The sequence below is a fragment of the Coregonus lavaretus genome (genome assembly GCF_964263955.1).
Source record: "Coregonus lavaretus genome assembly, contig: HAP1_SCAFFOLD_566, whole genome shotgun sequence".
Taxonomy (NCBI): domain Eukaryota; kingdom Metazoa; phylum Chordata; class Actinopteri; order Salmoniformes; family Salmonidae; genus Coregonus; species Coregonus lavaretus.
Window position 1 is genome coordinate 152,457 of NW_028158387.1, and position 19,165 is coordinate 171,621.

Genomic DNA, 19,165 nt, shown 5'->3' on the forward strand with positions numbered 1-19,165 from the left:
CTCCTATTTGCCATAACTTCATTCTATGCCTACTAAAAGGTGTGTGCCCTCAGGCCTGGAGCGAAGCAAAAGTAATTACGCTACCCAAGAATAGTAAAGCCCCCTTTACTGGCTCAAATAGCCGACCAATCAGCCTGTTACCAACCCTTAGCAAACTTTTGGAAAAAATAGTGTTTGACCAGATACAATGCTATTTTACTGTAAACAAATTGACAACAGACTTTCAGCACGCTTATAAGGAAGAACATTCAACAAGCACGGCACTTACACAAATGACTGATGATTGGCTGAGAGAAATTGATGATAAAAAGATTGTGGAAGCTGTTTTGTTAGACTTCAGTGCGGCTTTTGACATTATTGATCATAGTCTGCTGATGTAAAAATGTATGTGTTATGGGTTTACATCCCCTGCTATATTGTGGATAAAGAGTTACCTGTCTAACAGAACACAGAGGGTTTTCTTTAATGGAAGCCTCTCCAACATAATCCAGGTAGAATCAGGAATTCCCCAGGGCAGCTGTCTAGGCCCCTTACTTTTTACAATCTTTACTAATTACATGCCACTGACCTTGAGTAAAGCCAGTGTGTCTATGTATGCGGTTGACTAAACACTATACACGTCAGCTACTACAGCGAGTGAAATCACTGCAACACTTAACATAGAGCTGCAGTTAATTTCAGAATGGGTGGCAAGGAAAAAGTTAGTCCTAAATATTTCAAAAACTTAAAGCATTGTATTTGGGGCAAATCATTCACTAAACCCTAAACCTCAACTAAATCTAAACTGCTTGGAGTAACCCTGGATTGTAAACTGTCATGGTCGAAACATGTTGATACAACAGTAGCTAAGATGGGGAAAAGTCTGTCCATAATAAAGCGCAGCTCTGCCTTTTTAACAACACTATCAACAAGGCAGGTCCTACAGGCACTAGTTTTGTTGCACCTGGACTACTGTTCAGTCATGTGGTCAGGTACCACAAAGAGGGACCTAGGAAAATTACAATTTTAAATGTACACGGAGAGCTAACATTAATAATATACATGTAAATCTCTTATGGCTCAAAGTGGAGGAGAGATTGACTTCATCACGACTTGTTTTTGTAAGAAGTGTTGACATGCTGAATGCACGAGGTGTCTGTTTAAACTACTAGCACACAGCTCGGACACCCATGCATACCCCATAAGACATGCCATCAATGGTCTCTTCACAATCCCCAAATCAAGAACAGACTATGGGAAGCGCACAGTACTACATAGAGCCATGGCTACATGGAACTCTATTCCACATCAGGTAACTGATGCAGTCGAATCAGATTTTAAAACCAGATAAAAATACACCATTTAGCAGACGCTTTTATCCAAAGCGACTTACAGTCATATAGCAGACACTCTTATCCAGAGCGACTGACAGTTAGTGAGTGCATATATTTTTCATACTGGCCCCCCGTGGGAAACGAACCCACAACCCTGGCGTTGCAAGCGTCATGCTCTACCAACTGAGCTACCGGGGACTACACATGATAAGACACGCACGCTACACACACGTACACATGGATGTTGTATTGTAGATATGTGGTAGTAGAGTAGTGGCCTGAGGGAACACACAACATGTATTGGGTAAAGTGTTATGAAATGTAATGTCATGTAATATTTTAAATTGTATATAACTACCTTAATGTTGCTGGACCCCAGGAAGAGTAGCTGCTGCCTTGGCATAAATACAAATGTAAAATACAAATATCACGAGGGGGGTGCAAGAATGACATGGATACGTTATTGATCATCTAGGGACCTAAACTCACAATCTTGAAAACATGAAAAATATATAGTCTATATCAAACAATGATATTTTTTACAACAACAAAATGTAGTTTACACTGTAGGGATGCATGGGCCTTGTTTTTTTGGGGTGAGCCTAGATTGGTATAATAATAATAATAATAATAATAATAATAATAATAATAATAATCAAGCATGGATGAAGGAGAGTCATGGTTTTTACAGCTAATACAAATCACTAAAGTAATTAATCATTTCAAGCATACTAGGCCTAACCAACCAAATAAATACCCAAACATCTATCTTCAACCAATCCAAAAAATCTCCAAGGCTCCGTCCATCCTGCACACCTAAAACAGGTTTTAAAAGTTATAATAAGACATTTGAAGAAAAAATACAGCACATTTTGAGTAGGTACCTGAAACTGCTTTATTTTAAATGGAAACTTACACATGATTTGAATAACAGAGTAATAATACTGGACAGTCAGCATTTAGATACAGAGAGATATTGGCGAGTTTCACATAGAAGCCCCTACACGGTGCATTGTAGTTAGCCTGAACAGCCACCAGTGGACGCTGTTTCACCTGTTCAAACTACAATGTAGAGTAGGGGGAGGAAGAGAAGGAAATGGGGACATTTATTTAAAGGGTATTTCAGTTAGGTACACAAAATCAAATTTTTACAGCTATAGAGTAAGCTACAATATCTTCAGCCTGCTCTGAAGTCTATTATCATATATATCTATATGTTCTTTCATTTTTTAAAACAGGTTCTGACAGTATACCTGTGCGACAAATAAAACAGGTACATACAATGAAGAATTAGTAGATAAAAAAACTGATGGAGATGGACAGGAGGGGGAAAAGAGGAAAGAACAGCGTCCCAAATGACATCCTATTCCCTATAGTGCTCTACTTTTGAAAGACAGTACACTGTGAAGGTAATAAGGTACCAATAGGGACGCAGACAGATTGAAGCCTTGCATTGGTAGCAGTCCCCCCCAAACAACAGATCAGAAGTCAGATTTATCAGCTCCCTTTGATTAGAAATGCCAGCAAAACCTAACCCCAGATCTGTGGTTAAAGGAAAAATCCACTCAAAAACTATCATTAGTCCACTTTTGATATTAAGGAATGAATATGGTCCACACACACCAACACAGTTGTGAAGAGGGCACGACAGCGTCTCTTCCCCCTCAGGAAGCTGAAAAGATTTGGCATGGGCCCTCAGATACTTAAAAAGTTCTACAGCTGCACCATTGAGAGCATATAGACTGGCTGCATCACCGCTTGGTACGGCAACTGCAAGGCACCCCACCGCAAGGCGCTACAGAGGGTGGTGAGTACAGCACAGTACATCTCTGGGGCTGAGCTCCCGGTCATCCAGGTCCTCTTTACCAGGCAGGGTCAGAGGAAGGCCCCAAAAATTGTCAAAGACTCCAGCCACCCAAGCCATAGACTACCGCAGGGCTAGCGGTACCAGTGCACCAAGTCTGGAAACAACAGGACCCTGAACAGCTTCTACCTCGAAGCCATAAGGTTGCTAATCAAGATTGTTAAATAGCTAATCAAATGGCTACCCGGACTACCTCCATTGACCCTTTTTTGCACTGACTCTCTTACACTGACAATCACACATACTTACACCGACACCCCAACACACACATACACACCCCAACACACATATACTTTTTTTCAACTAACTCTCTTGCACTGACACTCACACATACTTACACTGACACCCCAACACACATATACACACCCCAACACACACATATACTTTTTTTCAACTAACTCTCCTGCACTGACTCTATGCACACACACTGGACTCTACCCACATACTCACACCATAGGTTGGTGGCACCTTAATTGGGGAGGACGGGCTCGTGGTAACGGCTGGAGCGGAATTAGTGGAATGTTTGATGCCATTCCATTTGCGCCGTTCCAGCTATTATTATGAGCAGTCCTCCCTTCAGCAGCCTCCACTGACTCACAAATACTTACACTGACACCCCAACACACACAAACAAGTATTTCTGTCTGTAATAAAGCCCTTTTGTGGGGAAAAACTCATTCTGATTGGCTGGGCTTGGCTCCCCAGTGGGTGGGCCTTCGATCTCCCGGGCTCACCCATGGCTGCACCCCTGCCCAGTCATGTGAAATCCATAGATTAGGGCCTAATTCATTTATTTCAATTGACGGATTTCCTTATATGAACTGTAACTCAGTAAAATCTTTGAAATTGTTGCATGTTGCTTTTATTTTTTTTTCAGTATAGTTTTTGAGTGGATTTTTCCTTTAAGAACAACTTGGTGGGTAGGATCTGTAAATGTGACAAGTTGCAGTAAGGTAAAAGAGGTTTATTAGTAGTTCCTCGCAGTTATAGATAGCCCTTGTTTGCCATGGTTGCATCCCAAATGGCACCCTATTCCCTAGCACTACTTTTGATTAGGCTATGGTCAAAAGGTGTGCACTATATAGAGAATAGGGTGCCATTTGGGACGCACCCCATGTTTCTCTGATCCAATCAGCATAGCCAGGTAAACACATACCTGAAGCACACATATAGGTCCAAGACAGACAGAGTCCTGTGGTGAGAGATCACTTATCTTTCTGGTACTCTCTCTCTCTCTCTCCCCCCTCTCTCTCTCCCCTGCTCTGCTTCTCCTCTTGCTCCTTAAAAGGTAGTATATTATATTATAGTATATTATAGTGTATTATAGTATACTGAAAAGCCCTTTAAGTAATACATGACAATATGATATGCAGTGTTAGTAAGTCTCTATTGAACACAGTAATAAAAGTCCTGTTTGTGCTCTCCCAGGTAAAAGAAGAGGGGTCTATTTTTGGAAACAATACCAAATCCCCACCACTAGAGGGCATTAGACTCCAGTCCCTGCTGTTAGTCAGTCTGCTGCCCCAGGAGAGGAGAAGTAGACTTTAGTCTTTGATGAATAGACTTGGTCCTGTTCCCATTTAAAAGCCCTTTAAAAGCCAGTCCATGAGTAGTGGTTCCCATTTTCTCTCTTTAGCCTTTTTGTGCCATGGCCAAAATAGTAGATTCTCGCTCCCATAGCTCCTCTGTGGCCAATAAAATAATATTATTCCAGTTTTCAGTTGTGAGACCAGTTCTAGCATGGAGAGATTTTGAGTCAGGGTTAGACCTATACTAACGGTTGACTCTCTGACACACTACCTTACTCTCTTAGAAGAGGCTATGGGCGCATCCCAAATGGCACCCTATTCCCTATTTGGTGCACTGCTTTTGACCAGAGCCCTATGGTGAATAGGGTGCCAATTGGGATGCACCATTTGTATCTCATATCAAGGCACAACAAACAGATTCTTGTTATTCCCTTTATGCTTCCTGTGCTCCTACTCTGGCCATGGCCCAAATGGCACTTTATTCCCTATATACAGTAGTGCACTACTTTTGACCACACCCCTATGGGCACTGGTCAAAAGTAGTGCACTATATAGGGAATAGGGTGCCATTTGGGAGACAACCTCTGTGTATTTCCCTTATAGATCAGAGCACCGCTATTCTCAGTTCAGTCCAGTTGCTTTATCTGACATCACTGTTCAGAACAACACTGAATTATTTTATAACCCTTTTTTTTTTTTTTACAAAAAGTCCTTAACTGTTTTCTCATTCAAGGTTAGACTTCTAAATGTTTTTGTTCCATGAGATGACATGATTTGAGTGTTGCTTTTTGTCTCTTTTTATCCACCACACTGTGCATCTTTGTGTAGCTTATAGCACGGTTAATCCAGTTATTGGTAGATTGAATAGTCTTTCCATGGGTGTAAGATCATCATGTGCAGCAATGGAGGGGAACTGGTTGGTTGGTGGTCCTGTACTGCCCAGTCCAAAGATTTTTATAACTAACTCAAGACTGGTCAGATGGGCATTTTAGTTGCGCTTAGCCCCCACCTGCTGCCTCAGCTTCTCCCTCTTCTTCTTCTCAATCAGCCTGGAGAGGGGAGGCAGAGACGGAGGAGTTACAGAGAGAGGGTCTGTGTGTGTGTGCGTGTGTGTGTGTGTGTGTGTTATTACCTGTGGTTGCGTGTCTCCACTAGCTCACTGAGCTGATCTTGTGCTGCTCTCAGCTCCTCCAGACTCTGCTGGTAGCTGTGGTCACCTCCTGACCCCGCTCTCTCCAGAACTGACACCTGATTGGACAGCTCACTGGTGCGGTCTCTCAGCCTTTGGATGGACGAGTACAGGTTCTCATCATCTTCCTCCTGTTAATCACCCAATCAGAACACAGAGTGGTGGGGTGATGCTGTTAGAACTGTTAGAACACTAAGGCACGGATGTTGTTCCAAATGGCACCCTACCCCCTATATCCCTCAAACTCAACTCTGGACCTCAAAGCCAGTTACACTCCTTTTTTAATTGTTCTCCTCTAATCAGGGACTGATTTAGACCTGGGACATCAGATGGGTGCCATTCATTATCAGGTAGAAGAGAAAACCAGCAGGCTCCGGACCTCGTCGGGTAAGAGTTCAATACTCCTGCCCTATATAATGCACTACTTTTGACCAGAGCCCCATGGGACCTGGTCAAAAGTAGTGCACTACATAGGAAGTAGGGTTCCTTTTGGGACACAGACAGTATGATAATATAATAATATATGCACGTTGAATGTGTTAGGGCACCACCTTGGCGTTGACAATCTCAATGTGAACCAGCAGAGAAGCCAGCTCCAACTCTTCACTGTAACTGTTCTTCAGTGGAACACTCCTGTAGCCTGACAAGTCAACACACACACACACACACAAACACACACACACACACACAGAGAGAGAGAGCGAGACAGTTAATCTACTATAGTAGTATGATATATTTTGATCTACTATGATATATCTACACACACTTCCCGAAAACACACACACACGCACACACCAACCTGTTCTTAGTGAGCGGACAGGGTAGATGGCCTGAGCCAGGAAGTTGGGGTCAGAGAACATGTCCTCCTCATAGACCAAGAAGCGCAGAAAGGAGAAGGACGGGTTATGGACGTCAAACACAAACTGCCTCTGAACCCACACTGGGTTCAACCCATTGTCAGCTGGAGGGGGGGGGGGGGGGGGGGGGGATAAATCAATGTTTTATTTTGATGTTCAGTAAGCAGGAGCCCTACATTTAAACATTTGGAATAAACCTGTCACCTGGTCAGCCCATTACAACCAGAGACAGAGGCAATGTCCCAAATGGCGCCCAATTCCCTTTAAAGTCCACTACTTTTGACCAGGGCCTTCGTCAAAAGTAGTGCACTATATACGGAATAGGGTGCCATTTGGGACACGGCCAGACTCAGGTTTCATGCCGTCAGAGCAGGGTGCTGTGTGATTGGTGTGCAATGTCTCACCCACAACGTCGGTCTTGCTCTTGCTGCAGTCGTAGTCGGCCCCACACACCTCAACCTCTACAAAGGGACACACTATACTGCGGCCATTCTTAGGGAGGTGACGAGCTCCCAGTACCTGACACAGACAGACAGACAGAGAGAAAGGGAGTGAGAGAGAGAGAGTGTGAGAGAGAGTGAGACTATGTCTGTGTGTGTGTGTTTGTTTGTTTGTTTGTTTGTTTGTGTGTGTGTGTGTGTGTGTGTGTGTGTGTGTTTGTGTTTGTGTGTGTTCTTGATGTTCTAGTAGTGCTCACAAGAGCGTAAATAAATAAAGCAGGTAAATTAAAAGACAGGGAAGAATGGAATGTCTCCTGATTGGTTGTCTGACCTGTATTCGGATGGTGATTGGCTCCAACCTACCTGTAGCTGGATGGTGATTGGCTCCAGGCGGAGGGTGTCCTTGTCGAAGGGGTCAAAGGTGTCATCCCTCATGATGTCAGGCTGGGGCACGAAGCCACTCCCCCCACCCAGCATGAACAGAGCCTGGTTCAACTGCATGGGCTTGTCTACACACACACACACACACACACACACACACACACACACACACACACACACACATACATACACATACAAATAATAAATACTTATGCACACCACAAACACAGAGCTCCTGCATGGGCTTGGAAAAGAGTGAGAGTCAGAAACACAAGCACACACATACACACACACACACACCGACACAAAATCTCCCTCACCAGGTGTCTGGAAGTTGAGAGCGACCAGCTGGGATCCACAGAGCCACATGGGTAAAGGGTCGTAGTTAGAGGAGTCTAGTCTCTGTCCTCGGGGGTAGACCTGGAGCAGAACATACATTCCTTCATATATTATTATGGCCCTGTGTGGCTCAGTTGTTTGTGCATGGCACTTGCAACAACAGGGTTGTGGGTTCGACTCCCGCTGGGGCTAGCCATATGAAAATGTATGCACACGTCTTTATGTCGTTTTGGATAAAACCGTCTGCTAAATGGCTTATATACAGGTAACTGCCAAAATAAAGGAAACACCAACATGAAGTGTCTTAATAGGGTGTTGGGCCACCACGAGCCAGAACAACTTGCACCTTGGCATTGATTCTACAAATGTCTGGAACTCTATTGGAGGGATGCGAACCCATTATTCCACGAGAAATTCAATAATTTGGTGTTTTGGTGATGGTGGTAGAAAACGCTATCTCAGGCGCCGCTCCAGAATCTCCCATAAGTGTTCAATTGGGTTGAGATCCGTTGACCGAGACGGCCATGGCAAATGGTTTACATCGTTTTCATGTTCATCAAACCATTTAGTGACGACTCGTGCCCTGTAGGTGGGGGCATTGTCATCCTATTGGGGCATAGCCATGATAACCAAAATAATGGCCTGCCCAGCATTTTTATACATGACCCTAAGCATGATGGGATGTTAATTGCTTAATTAACTCAGGAACCACACCTGTGGAAGCACCTGCTTTCAATATACTTTGTATCCCTCATTTCCGCAATTGTTTCCATTATTTTGGCAGTTACCTGTATATTATAATATATATTATTACATTATTATAATATTATAATATAATATTATATTACCCGGGAGAGCTGGCGGCGGTTATACTGCAGGAAGCGTTTCCCTCTTGCACGCGTGGCAAACTTCTCTGCCTTGGTCTCAGGGAATGATGACATATCCCGGAAACATGTCCGCTCTGTCCCGATCTCTGGAAGGGAGACATAACACGGTCACACACACACACACACACGGTCCATTTAGAGAGGTAGAAAGAGGATAGGTAGGTAGAGGAGTGTGTGAGTTCTTACTCTCTTCGTTGAAGGGGACAGGTCTACAGTAGACCACCAACTCAGAGAGCTCCAGAGCGATCTTCTTCCTCCTCTCCATCTGCTTCTCTTCCTGCATCTGTTACCATGGAGACCAGACCACACCAGCAGCATCAACACCAACACATCAGAGCTTCTTTCCTATTTATAGTGTACCTGCACTGTAGCAGGGGATATCTGACCGTACATTTCACACAAACTACAGTAGAGTACTACAGTTCTTCTCCAAGCTGCAATGAATAAGATATAAAGTAGCTACTGATGCTCAGGAAAAGGTATGGATGATGTGTGTGGTGGGGTGCGAACTTGTATGTGTGTGTGTCTGTGTGTAATGCATTACTAACCTGTTTGTGTGAGTGTAAGTGTGTGCGTCCATGTGGTGTGTGAGTGTTTGTGTGTGTGCATGCCTGTATGTGTACAGTATATCAGTGTTTCCGCTGCACTCATTTAAAAATCATTGCCACCATGCCCAAAAAATATGAAATATATATATATTTTTAAAAACAGTCCACATTTACTTTTCCTCTGCAAAGAAAACGAGTAATGAATAGAAAAATCTGACAACCCCATACTAGAATAGTTGATCTATTTACCTAGTCGGCTAGTTGTTGTGTGTTCTACGCAAGAGAAACATTCCTCTCGAGGCGCATTCAAGTTTCGAGTGCCATAGGGAGGGAAAACTGCATTCTGACAAGCAGTCAATGCAAAACAATTCTTGCAATCACAGGGAAAACAGCAGTTTTAATGGCCTTTGTTAAATAGAGTGCACCATTTTAAACCCTGAGTTTTTAGCAGCTTCATGGTTAAGCACATTACCTCTCTGCAATTTACCATGAGTGCATATGGGAGAGTGGGGCTAAATACAACACCGGTAACTTGGGGTAAAACGTCACCCTACCTCAAAATAATTTTGACATTAAGTGGTTTCTGTGAGAAGTACAGGGAGGGGGCTTGTTATCCCGAGTGGCGGGTTATCATGTAGTAACCAAAAAAGTGTTAAACAAATCGAAACCTATTTTATATTTGAGATTCTTCAAATAGCCACCCTTTGCTTTGATGACAGCTTTGCACACTCTTGGCATTCTCTCAACCAGCTTCACCTGGAATGCTTTTCCAACAGTCTTGAAGGAGTTCCCACATATGCTGAGCACTTGTTGGCTGCTTTTCCTTCACTCTGCGGTCCGACTCATCCCAAACCATTTCAATTGGGTTGAGGTTGGGGGATTGTGGAGGCCAGGTCATCTGATGCAGCACTCCATCACTCTCCTTCTTGGTAAAATAGCCCTTACACTGCCTGGAGGTGTGTTGGGTCATTGTCCTGTTGAAAAACAAATGATAGTCCCACTACGCCCAAACCAGATGGGATGGCGTATCGCTGCAGAATGCTCTGGTAGCCATGCTGGTTAAGTGTACCTTGAATTCTAAACAAATCACAGACAGTGTCACCAGCAAAGCACCCCCACACCATAACACCTCCTCCTCCATGCTTTACGGTGGGAAATACACATGCGGAGATCATCCGTTCACCCACACCGCATCTCACAAAGACACGGCGTTGGAACCAAAAATCTCAAATTTAGACTCCAGACCAAAGGACACATTTCCACTGGTCTAATGTCCACTGCTTGTGTTTCTTGGCCCAAGCAAGTCTCTTCTTATTATTGGTGTCCTTTAGTAGTGGTTTCTTTGCAGCAATTCGACCATGAAGGCCTGATTCACACAGTCTCCTCTGAACAGTTGTTGAGATGTGTCTGTTACTTGAACTCTGTGAAGCATTTATTTGGGCTTCAATATCTGAGGCTGGTAACTCTAATGAACTTATCCTCTGCAGCAGAGGTAACTCTGGGTCTTCCATTCCTGAGGCGGTCCTCATGAGAGCCAATTTCATCATAGCGCTTGATGGTTTTTGCGACTGCACTTGAATAAACTTTAAAAGTTCTTGAAATGTTCCGTATTGACTGACCTTCATGTCTTAAAGTAATGATGTACTGTCGTTTCTCCTTGCTAATTTGAGCTGTTCTTGCCATAATATGGACTTGGTCTTTTACCAAATAGGGCTATCTTCTGTATACCCCCCCTACCTTGTCACAACACAACTGATTGGCTCAAACGCATTAAGAAGGAAAGAAATTCCACAAATTAACTTTTAACAAGGCACACCTGTTAATTGAAATGCATTCCAGGTGACTACCTCATGAAGCTGGTTGAGAGAATGCCAAGAGTGTGCAAAGCTGTAATCAAGGCAAAGGGTGGCTATTTGAAGAATCTCAATTTGTTGAGGTCATCTGAAGAGATTTCACCCCATGCTTCCTGAAGCACCTCCCACAAGTTGGATTAGCTTGATGGGCACTTCTTACGTACCATACGGTCAAGCTGCTCCCACAAAAGCTCAATAGGGTTGAGATCCGGTGACTGTGCTGGCCACTCCATTATAGACAGAATACCAACTGACTGCTTCTTCACTAAATAGTTCTTGCATAGTATGGAGCTGTGCTTTGGGTCATTGTTATGTTGTAGGAGGAAATTGGCTCCAATCAAGCGCCGTCCACAGGGTATGGCATGGTGGTGCAAAATGGAGTGATAGCCTTCCTTCTTCAATATCCCTTTTACCCTGTACAAATGTCCCACTTTACCACCACCAAAGCACCCACAGACCATCACATTGCCTCCACCATGCTTGACAGATGGCATCAAGCACTCCTCCAGCATCTTTTCATTTGGTCTGCGTCTCACAAATGTTCTTCTTTGTGATCCGAACACCTCAAACTTCGATTCGTCTGTCCATAACACTTTTTTTCCAATCTTCCTCTGTCCAGTGTCTGTGTTCTTTTGCCCATCTTAATCTTTTCTTTTTATTGGCCAGTCTGAGATATGGCCTTTTCTTTGCAACTCTGCCTAGAAGGTCAGCATCCCGGAGTCGCCTCTTCACTGTTGACGTTGAGACTGGTGTTTTGTGGGTACTATTTCATGAAGCTGCCAGTTGAGGACCTGTGAGGCGTCTGTTTCTCAAACTAGACACTAATGTATTTGTCCTCTTGCTCAGTTGTGCACCGGGGCCTCCCACTCCTCTTTCTATTCTGGTTAGAGCCAGTTTGCGCTGTTCTGTGAAGGGAGTAGTACACAGCATTGTACGAGATCTTCAGTTTCTTGACAATTTCTCGCATGGAATAGCCTTCATTTCTCAGAACAAGAATAGACTGACGAGTTTCAGAAGAAAGTTATTTGTTTCTGGACATTTTGAGCCTGTAATCGAACCCACAATTGCTGATGCTCCAGATACTCAACTAGTCTTAAGAAGGCCAGTTGTATTGCTTGTTTAATCAGCACAACAGTTTTCAGCTGTGGTAACATAATTGCAAAAGGGTTTTCTAATGATCAATTAGCCTTTTAAAATGATAAACTTGGATTAGGAAACACAACGTGCCATTGGAACACAGGACTGATGGCTGCTGATAATGGGTCTCTGTTGTACGCCTATGTAGATATTCCATAAAAAATCAGCCGTTTCCAGCTACAATAGCCATTTACAACATTAACAATGTCTACACTGTATTTCTGATCAATTTGATGTTATTTTAATGGACAAAAAAATTGCTTTTCTTTAGAAAACAAGGACATTTCTAAGTGACCCCAAACTTTTGAATGGTACTGGATACAGTTGAAGTCGGAAGTTTACATACACTTAGGTTGGAGTCATTAAAACTCATTTTTCAAGCACTCCACAAATTTCTTTTTAACAAACTATCGTTTTGGCAAGTCGGTTAGGACATCTACTTTACATTTTACATTTACATTTACTTTATGCATGACACAAGTAATTTTTCCAACAATTGTTTACAGACAGATTATTTCACTTATAATTCACTGTATCACAATTCCAGTGGGTCAGAAGTTTACATACACTAAGTTGACTGTGCCTTTAAACAGCTTGGAAAATTCCAGAAAATGATGTCATGGCTTTAGAAGCTTCTGATAGGCTAATTGACATAATTTGGAGGTGTACTTGTGGATGTATTTCAAGGCCTACCTTCAAACTCACTGCCTCTTTGCTTGACATCATGGGAAAATCAAAAGAAATCAGCCAAGTCCTCAGAAAATAAATTCTAGACCTCCACAAGTCTGGTTCATCCTTGGGAGCAATTTCCAAACGCCTGAAGGTACCACGTTCATCTGTACAAACAATAGTACGCAAGTATAAACACCATGGGACCACGCAGCTGTCATACCGCTCAGGAAGGAGACGCGTTCTGTCTCCTAGAGATGAACGTACTTTGGTACGAAAAGTGCAACTCAATCCCAGAACAACAGCAAAGGACCTTGTGAAGATGCTGGAGGAAAAAAGTATCTATATCCACAGTAAAACGAGTCCTATATCGACATAACCTGAAAGACCGCTCAGCAAGGAAGAAGCCACTGCTCCAAAACCACCATAAAAAAGCCAGACTCCGGTTTGCAACTGCACATGGAAATGTCCTCTGGTCTGATGTATGGAGGACTAAAAGTGCCACAATTAAATAAATAAATACACCATTAAATAATTACTTAAATGTGTCATTAATTAATTAAATGTGTCATTAATTAATTCAAATTAGAATTAAATACATAAATGTGTAATTAAATGTATCATTAATTAATTCAAATACCGATTCATTTTATGTAAAATACATATATAATTATTTCACTATTTACATTTACATTTCATGATCCTGCATTGCAGTGATTCATGAATTACTTAAAACTGTCAAACTGACCCATCAAAGTCAGTGGGCGGGGCTAACGCGAATCTAGTCTGATCCATTGCTTTGGTCTGAAGTAGAGTAGGCCAACCTGGATAGAGACAATGGAGGATCTCCGTGAACTTTCCAGGGAGTTGGTTAGAGACATTTTAAACTTAGCAGAGGATGTAGAAGCAGGACCTGCTGACATTATCCGGAATTGATTTGTCTTGGCTTGATGCAGAGGGTAACCAATCAGGCGTTAGGTTCCGCCTACCAACTTTTGATGGGTCAGTTTGACAGTTTTAAGTAATTCATGAATCACTGCAATGCAGGATCATGAAATGTAAATGTAAATAGTGAAATAATTATATATGTATTTTACATAAAATGAATCGGTATTTGAATTAATTAATGACACATTTAATAACACATTTATGTATTTAATTCTAATTTTAATTAATTAATGACACATTTAAGTAATTATTTAATGGTGTATTTATTTATTTAATTGTGGCACTTTTAGTCCTCCATACTGATGAAACAAAAATAGAACTGTTTGGCCATAATGACCATCGTTATGTTTGGAGGAAAAAGGGGGATGCTTGCAAGCCAAAGAACACCATCCCAACCATGAAGCACGGGGGTGGCAGCATCATGCTGTGGGGGTGCTTTGCTGAAGGAGGGACTGGTGCACTTCACAAAATAGATGGAATCATGAGGAAGGAAAAGTATGTAGATATATTGAAGCAACATCTCAAGACATCAGTCAGGAAGTTAAAGCTTGGTCGCAAATGGGTCTTCCAAATGGACAATGACCCCAAGCATACTTCCAAAGTTGTGGCAAAATGGCTTAAGGACAACAAAGTCAAGGTATTGGAGTAGCCATCACAAAGCCCTGACCTCAAAAAAGTGTGTGCGAGCAAGGAGGCCTACAAACCTGACTCAGTTACACCAGCTCTGTCAGGAGGAATGGGCCAAAATTCACCCAACTTTATTGTGGGAAGCTTGTGGAAGGCTACCCAAAATGTTTGACCCAAGTTAAACAATTTAAAGGCAATGCTACCAAATACTAATTGAGTGTATGTAAACTTCTGATCAACTGGGAATGTGATGAAATAAATAAAAGCTGAAAGAAATCATTCTCCCTACTATTATTCTGACATTTCACATTCTTAAAATAAAGTGGTGATCCTAACTGACCTAAGACAGGGAATTTAAATGTCACGAATTGTGAAAAACTGAGTTTAAATGTATTTGGCTAAGGTGTATGTAAACTTCCGACTTCAACTGTATATATGTGTGTGTGTGTGTGTGTGTGTGTGTGTGTGTGTGCATTCTCCTGCGTACATGCGTGTGTGTGCGTTACAGTTTTTCTCGATTGCTAAGACACATTTCTTGAAAGCTGCTCTCCTTTTCTCTTAACTGTGAACACAAAACCCAATTTTCAAGCTACATTCACAAAACCTCAGACTCTTCTTGCAAAACCAAACTTTCACCTCAAAACAGTTCAATCTGTGCTCAAAACTGAACTATGTTGTCAAATCGTGCCCCGAGTCAATCAAAATAAAAAACACTACTGAACAGTCACTGTCACGATTCAGACAGACGACCAGAGGACCACAATTGCGTCACACCAGAAAGTTTATTAAACTTAAGGGAAAAGGGAAGTAGGGAGTGAATGAAGGCTCCCGGGGTAACAGGGATCCCGTCCAAAGCGCTGGGTCTGTGCCCCCCCCAGTGGCAGCGATGCGTCCTATGAAGCCGGTGGTGGGTGGTCCAGAAGTCCGGGATTGAAGAGTAGTCAGGAGTCGTAATGGCAGAAGCAGGTCTGGATCTCCTGAGGCAGAAGAGTATCCAAAAAACAGGCAGGTCCGGGGTCACAAAACCAGGGTGAGCCAGAAGCGCGAGCAAACAGGTTCCGGGTGTGAGCTTTGCAGACGATCTGACACCGGAGAGCTGAAAGACAGGGCCTTAAATACTGGGAGAGGTAGTGGGTAATGCAGCGCAGCTGGCAGAGTAATTAGAGCAGAGCAGAGCAGGGACAGGTGGAGCTAGTTAGGCTGAGTAGAGAGAGTGGTGAGCAGAGTGGAAGAAAATTAAGGTGGTAACCCGGTGGAGTGAGAGGCCCATGACAGAACCCCCCCCCCAAGGGACGGCCCCAGAAGTCCCAAGAGCAACACCACGCCGGGCGGGAGGAGGGGAGCCGGAGGAGGGCTAGAACTCCTCCGAACGGTCCGAGTGAACGTCCTCATCCTCGGAGGAAGCCGGAGGGCCGTGGTCGGGAGATGGGACAGGTCCCGAGACAGGATCAGGCACAGGACAGGAAGCCGAGCGGGCCGGACGGTTAGGGACCCCTCTGGGGCGGCCCCTACGGATTGCAGGTTGATCAGGATGCCGTTGGTGGAAAGCGGTGATGAGAGTCCTATCCACAATCCGACTAGCTGGCACCCAGGTCCTCTCCTCAGGTCCATAGCCCTCCCAGTCAATGAGGTACTGGAGACCCCTACCCCTCCGTCTGGACCGAAGCAGGCGGCGGACGGTGTAAACCAGACCACCATCGACGAGCCGTGGAGGAGGAGGACCAGGCGCAGCAGGGACCAGCGGACTCTCATGGATGGGCTTAATCTTAGACACATGGAAAGTGGGGTGCACCCTCAGGGAATTAGGCAGTTGGAGCCGGACAGCAGTTGGGCTAATCACTCTTATGATAGGGAATGGGCCAATGAACCGAGGTGCCAGCTTCTGCGACTCCACCCTGAGTGGCAGGTTCTTCGATGACAACCACACCCTTTGACCAACATGGTAGGTGGGAGCAGGAATTCTCCGACGGTTGGCCCCGGTAGTGTAGCTGGCAACGGATCTGAGGAGTGTGGCTCGGGCTTGTGACCAGGTGCGGCGACATCGACGGGCAAAAGCAAGTGCAGATGGGCAAGTAACCTCCTCTTCCTGGCTGGCAAATAGAGGAGGCTGGTATCCATAAACACATTGGAAAGGGGACATACCGATGGCAGAGCAGGTCAGAGAATTGTGTGCGTACTCCACCCATGTCAATTGCTGCGACCAGGAGTGGGGGTTGCGTGAAGTCATGCATCGCAGTGCCTTCTCGAGCTCCTGATTAGCCCGCTCTGACTGCCCATTGGATTGGGGATGGAATCCGGAAGTCAGACTGACTGTGGCTCCCAGCAGGTGACAGAACTCCTTCCAAAAAGCGGAGGAGAATTGTGGACCACGGTCAGAAACTACATCCTTTGGCAGTCCGTGGATCCGGAAGACGTGTTCCAGGACCACCTGGGCGGTCTCCTTGGCGGTTGGGAGCTTGGGGAGGGGAATGAAGTGTGCCATCTTGCTGAAACGGTCAACGATGGTGAGAATGACGGTCATGCCACTTGAAGGGGGCAGCCCCGTGACAAAGTCAAGGGCGATGTGAGACCAGGGACGTCTGGGCACAGGCAGGGGCTGCAGCAATCCGGCTGGGGGCTGGCAGGACGACTTGTGTTGGTTGCAGATGGGGCAGGCTTGGACGAATTCCCGTACATCCTTCCTCAGAGAGGGCCACCAGAACCTCTGGGCGAGCAGGTTGTAAGTGCGGGTGGAGCCAGGGTGACAAGCTAGGCGGGAGTCATGTCCCCACTGAACGACCTGGGACCTCAGGTCTTCGGGGACAAAAAGGCGGTCAGCTGGGCAAGTGCTGGGACCTGGCTGGTTACGGAGAGCCTCCAGCACCTGTTCCTCAACAGCCCAGGTCAGAGCTGCAACGATGCAGGGACTTGGCAGAATCGACACAGGGTCCTTGGAGGGGGTGTCATCCTTCTGGAATTGACGGGAGAGGGCGTCTGGCTTGGTGTTGCGTGATCCAGGCCGGTATGACAGAGTGAAATTAAACCTGGTGAAGAACAGGGCCCAGCGGGACTGCCTGGAGTTCAACCGTTTGGCCGTGCGGATGTACTCCAAGTTCTTATGATCGGTCCAAACGAGAAATGGAATGGTGGACCCCTCCAGCCAGTGACGCCACTCCTCCAAGGCAAGCTTCACAGCCAGCAGCTCACGGTTCCCTATGTCGTAATTGCACTCAGAGGGGGACAACCGACGTGAGAAAAAGGCACAGGGATGGAGCTTCCTATCCTCCGCAGCCCACTGAGAAATCACAGCACCAACTCCCACATCCGAGGCGTCCACCTCCACAATGAATTGCCGGTCCACATCAGGCATCTGGAGGATGGGAGCGGAGGTGAACCTCACCTTGAGGGTACTGAAGGCTTTGTCGGCTGCTGGGGTCCAGGTGAAGGGTTGCTTGGTGCTGGTTAGAGCAGTGAGAGGGGCAGCAACGGTACTGTAGTTCCGGATAAACTTCCTATAGAAGTTAGCAAACCCCAGAAACTGTTGCAGCTTCTTTCTGTTCTCCGGAACAGGCCATGAAGTGACTGCTGATACTTTGGCAGGATCCATTTGGATACTTCCCTCTGCCACTATGTACCCCAGGAAGGCCACTGTCTTGACGTGAAACTCACATTTCTCTGCCTTGGCGTAGAGGGAATTCTCCAGAAGACGATGAAGGACTTGCTGGACATGGCGGGTGTGTTCAGACAGGTTTCTGGAGTAGATTAAGATGTCATCCAGGTAAACGAAGACAAACTTGTTTAACATGTCCCGCAGTACATCATTCACTAGAGCCTGGAACACAGCAGGAGCATTGGTGAGGCCAAAAGGCATAACCAGATACTCGTAGTGGCCTGTTGGTGTATTGAATGCGGTTTTCCATTCATCTCCCTCCCGGATCCGCACTAGGTGGTAAGCGTTTCTGAGATCCAACTTGGTAAAAACAGTGGCTCCCTGGAGCAACTCAAAAGCAGAGGTGAGCAGAGGCAGAGGGTAACGGTTTTTCACTGTGATGTCGTTGAGTCCCCTGTAGTCGATGCAGGGGCGAAGAGATCCGTCCTTCTTCCCCACAAAGAAGAAGCCAGCACCAGCAGGAGATGAAGATGAACGGATTAATCCTGCGGACAGAGAGCCATTGATGTAGTCCTCCATGGACTTTCTTTCAGGAGCAGACAACGAATAAAGACGACCCTTTGGAGGAGCTGTTCCAGGGAGGAGGTCGATGGCACAGTCGTACGGTCGGTGAGGGGGCAGAGATGTGGCTCTTGCTTTGTTAAACACCTCTCTGAGACCATGGTAGCATTCTGGGACATTGGAGAGGTCAGGAGCGGAGTTAGTAGGTACTGGCCGAGGGGGTAGTGCGGCAGCAAGCAGGCAGGTTCGGTGGCAGTCCTCTCCCCACTCCCTGATCACCCCGGTCACCCAGTCGAGCTGAGGGTTGTGCCGGCGGAGCCATGGGTAACCCAGGATGAGGGGTTGGCCTGGAGAGGGGAGCAGGTGAAACTGGATAGTTTCTTGATGGTTTCCGGACAGACCCATCGAGACCGGGGCCGTGACATGAGTGACCG

The 19,165-nt window shown here is 45.2% G+C and overlaps 1 protein-coding gene across 1 annotated transcript in view; it reads right to left on the bottom strand.

The window, feature by feature from the left end:
- Positions 1-2,190: 2,190 nt before the first annotated feature.
- Positions 2,191-19,165, bottom strand: part of LOC311124065 (1-phosphatidylinositol 4,5-bisphosphate phosphodiesterase gamma-1-like) — a 56,197-nt gene continuing 39,222 nt past the window's right edge. The window contains exons 25-33 of the mRNA XM_084198281.1: positions 8,986-9,082; positions 8,761-8,885; positions 7,894-7,993; positions 7,556-7,701; positions 7,157-7,271; positions 6,695-6,856; positions 6,447-6,535; positions 5,839-6,026; positions 2,191-5,755 (exon numbers count right to left, since the gene is read on the bottom strand). Coding sequence (XP_084054407.1) covers positions 5,695-5,755; positions 5,839-6,026; positions 6,447-6,535; positions 6,695-6,856; positions 7,157-7,271; positions 7,556-7,701; positions 7,894-7,993; positions 8,761-8,885; positions 8,986-9,082 — 1,083 coding nt within the window. The 3' untranslated portion in view covers positions 2,191-5,694. The remainder of the gene's footprint in view (positions 5,756-5,838; positions 6,027-6,446; positions 6,536-6,694; positions 6,857-7,156; positions 7,272-7,555; positions 7,702-7,893; positions 7,994-8,760; positions 8,886-8,985; positions 9,083-19,165) is intronic.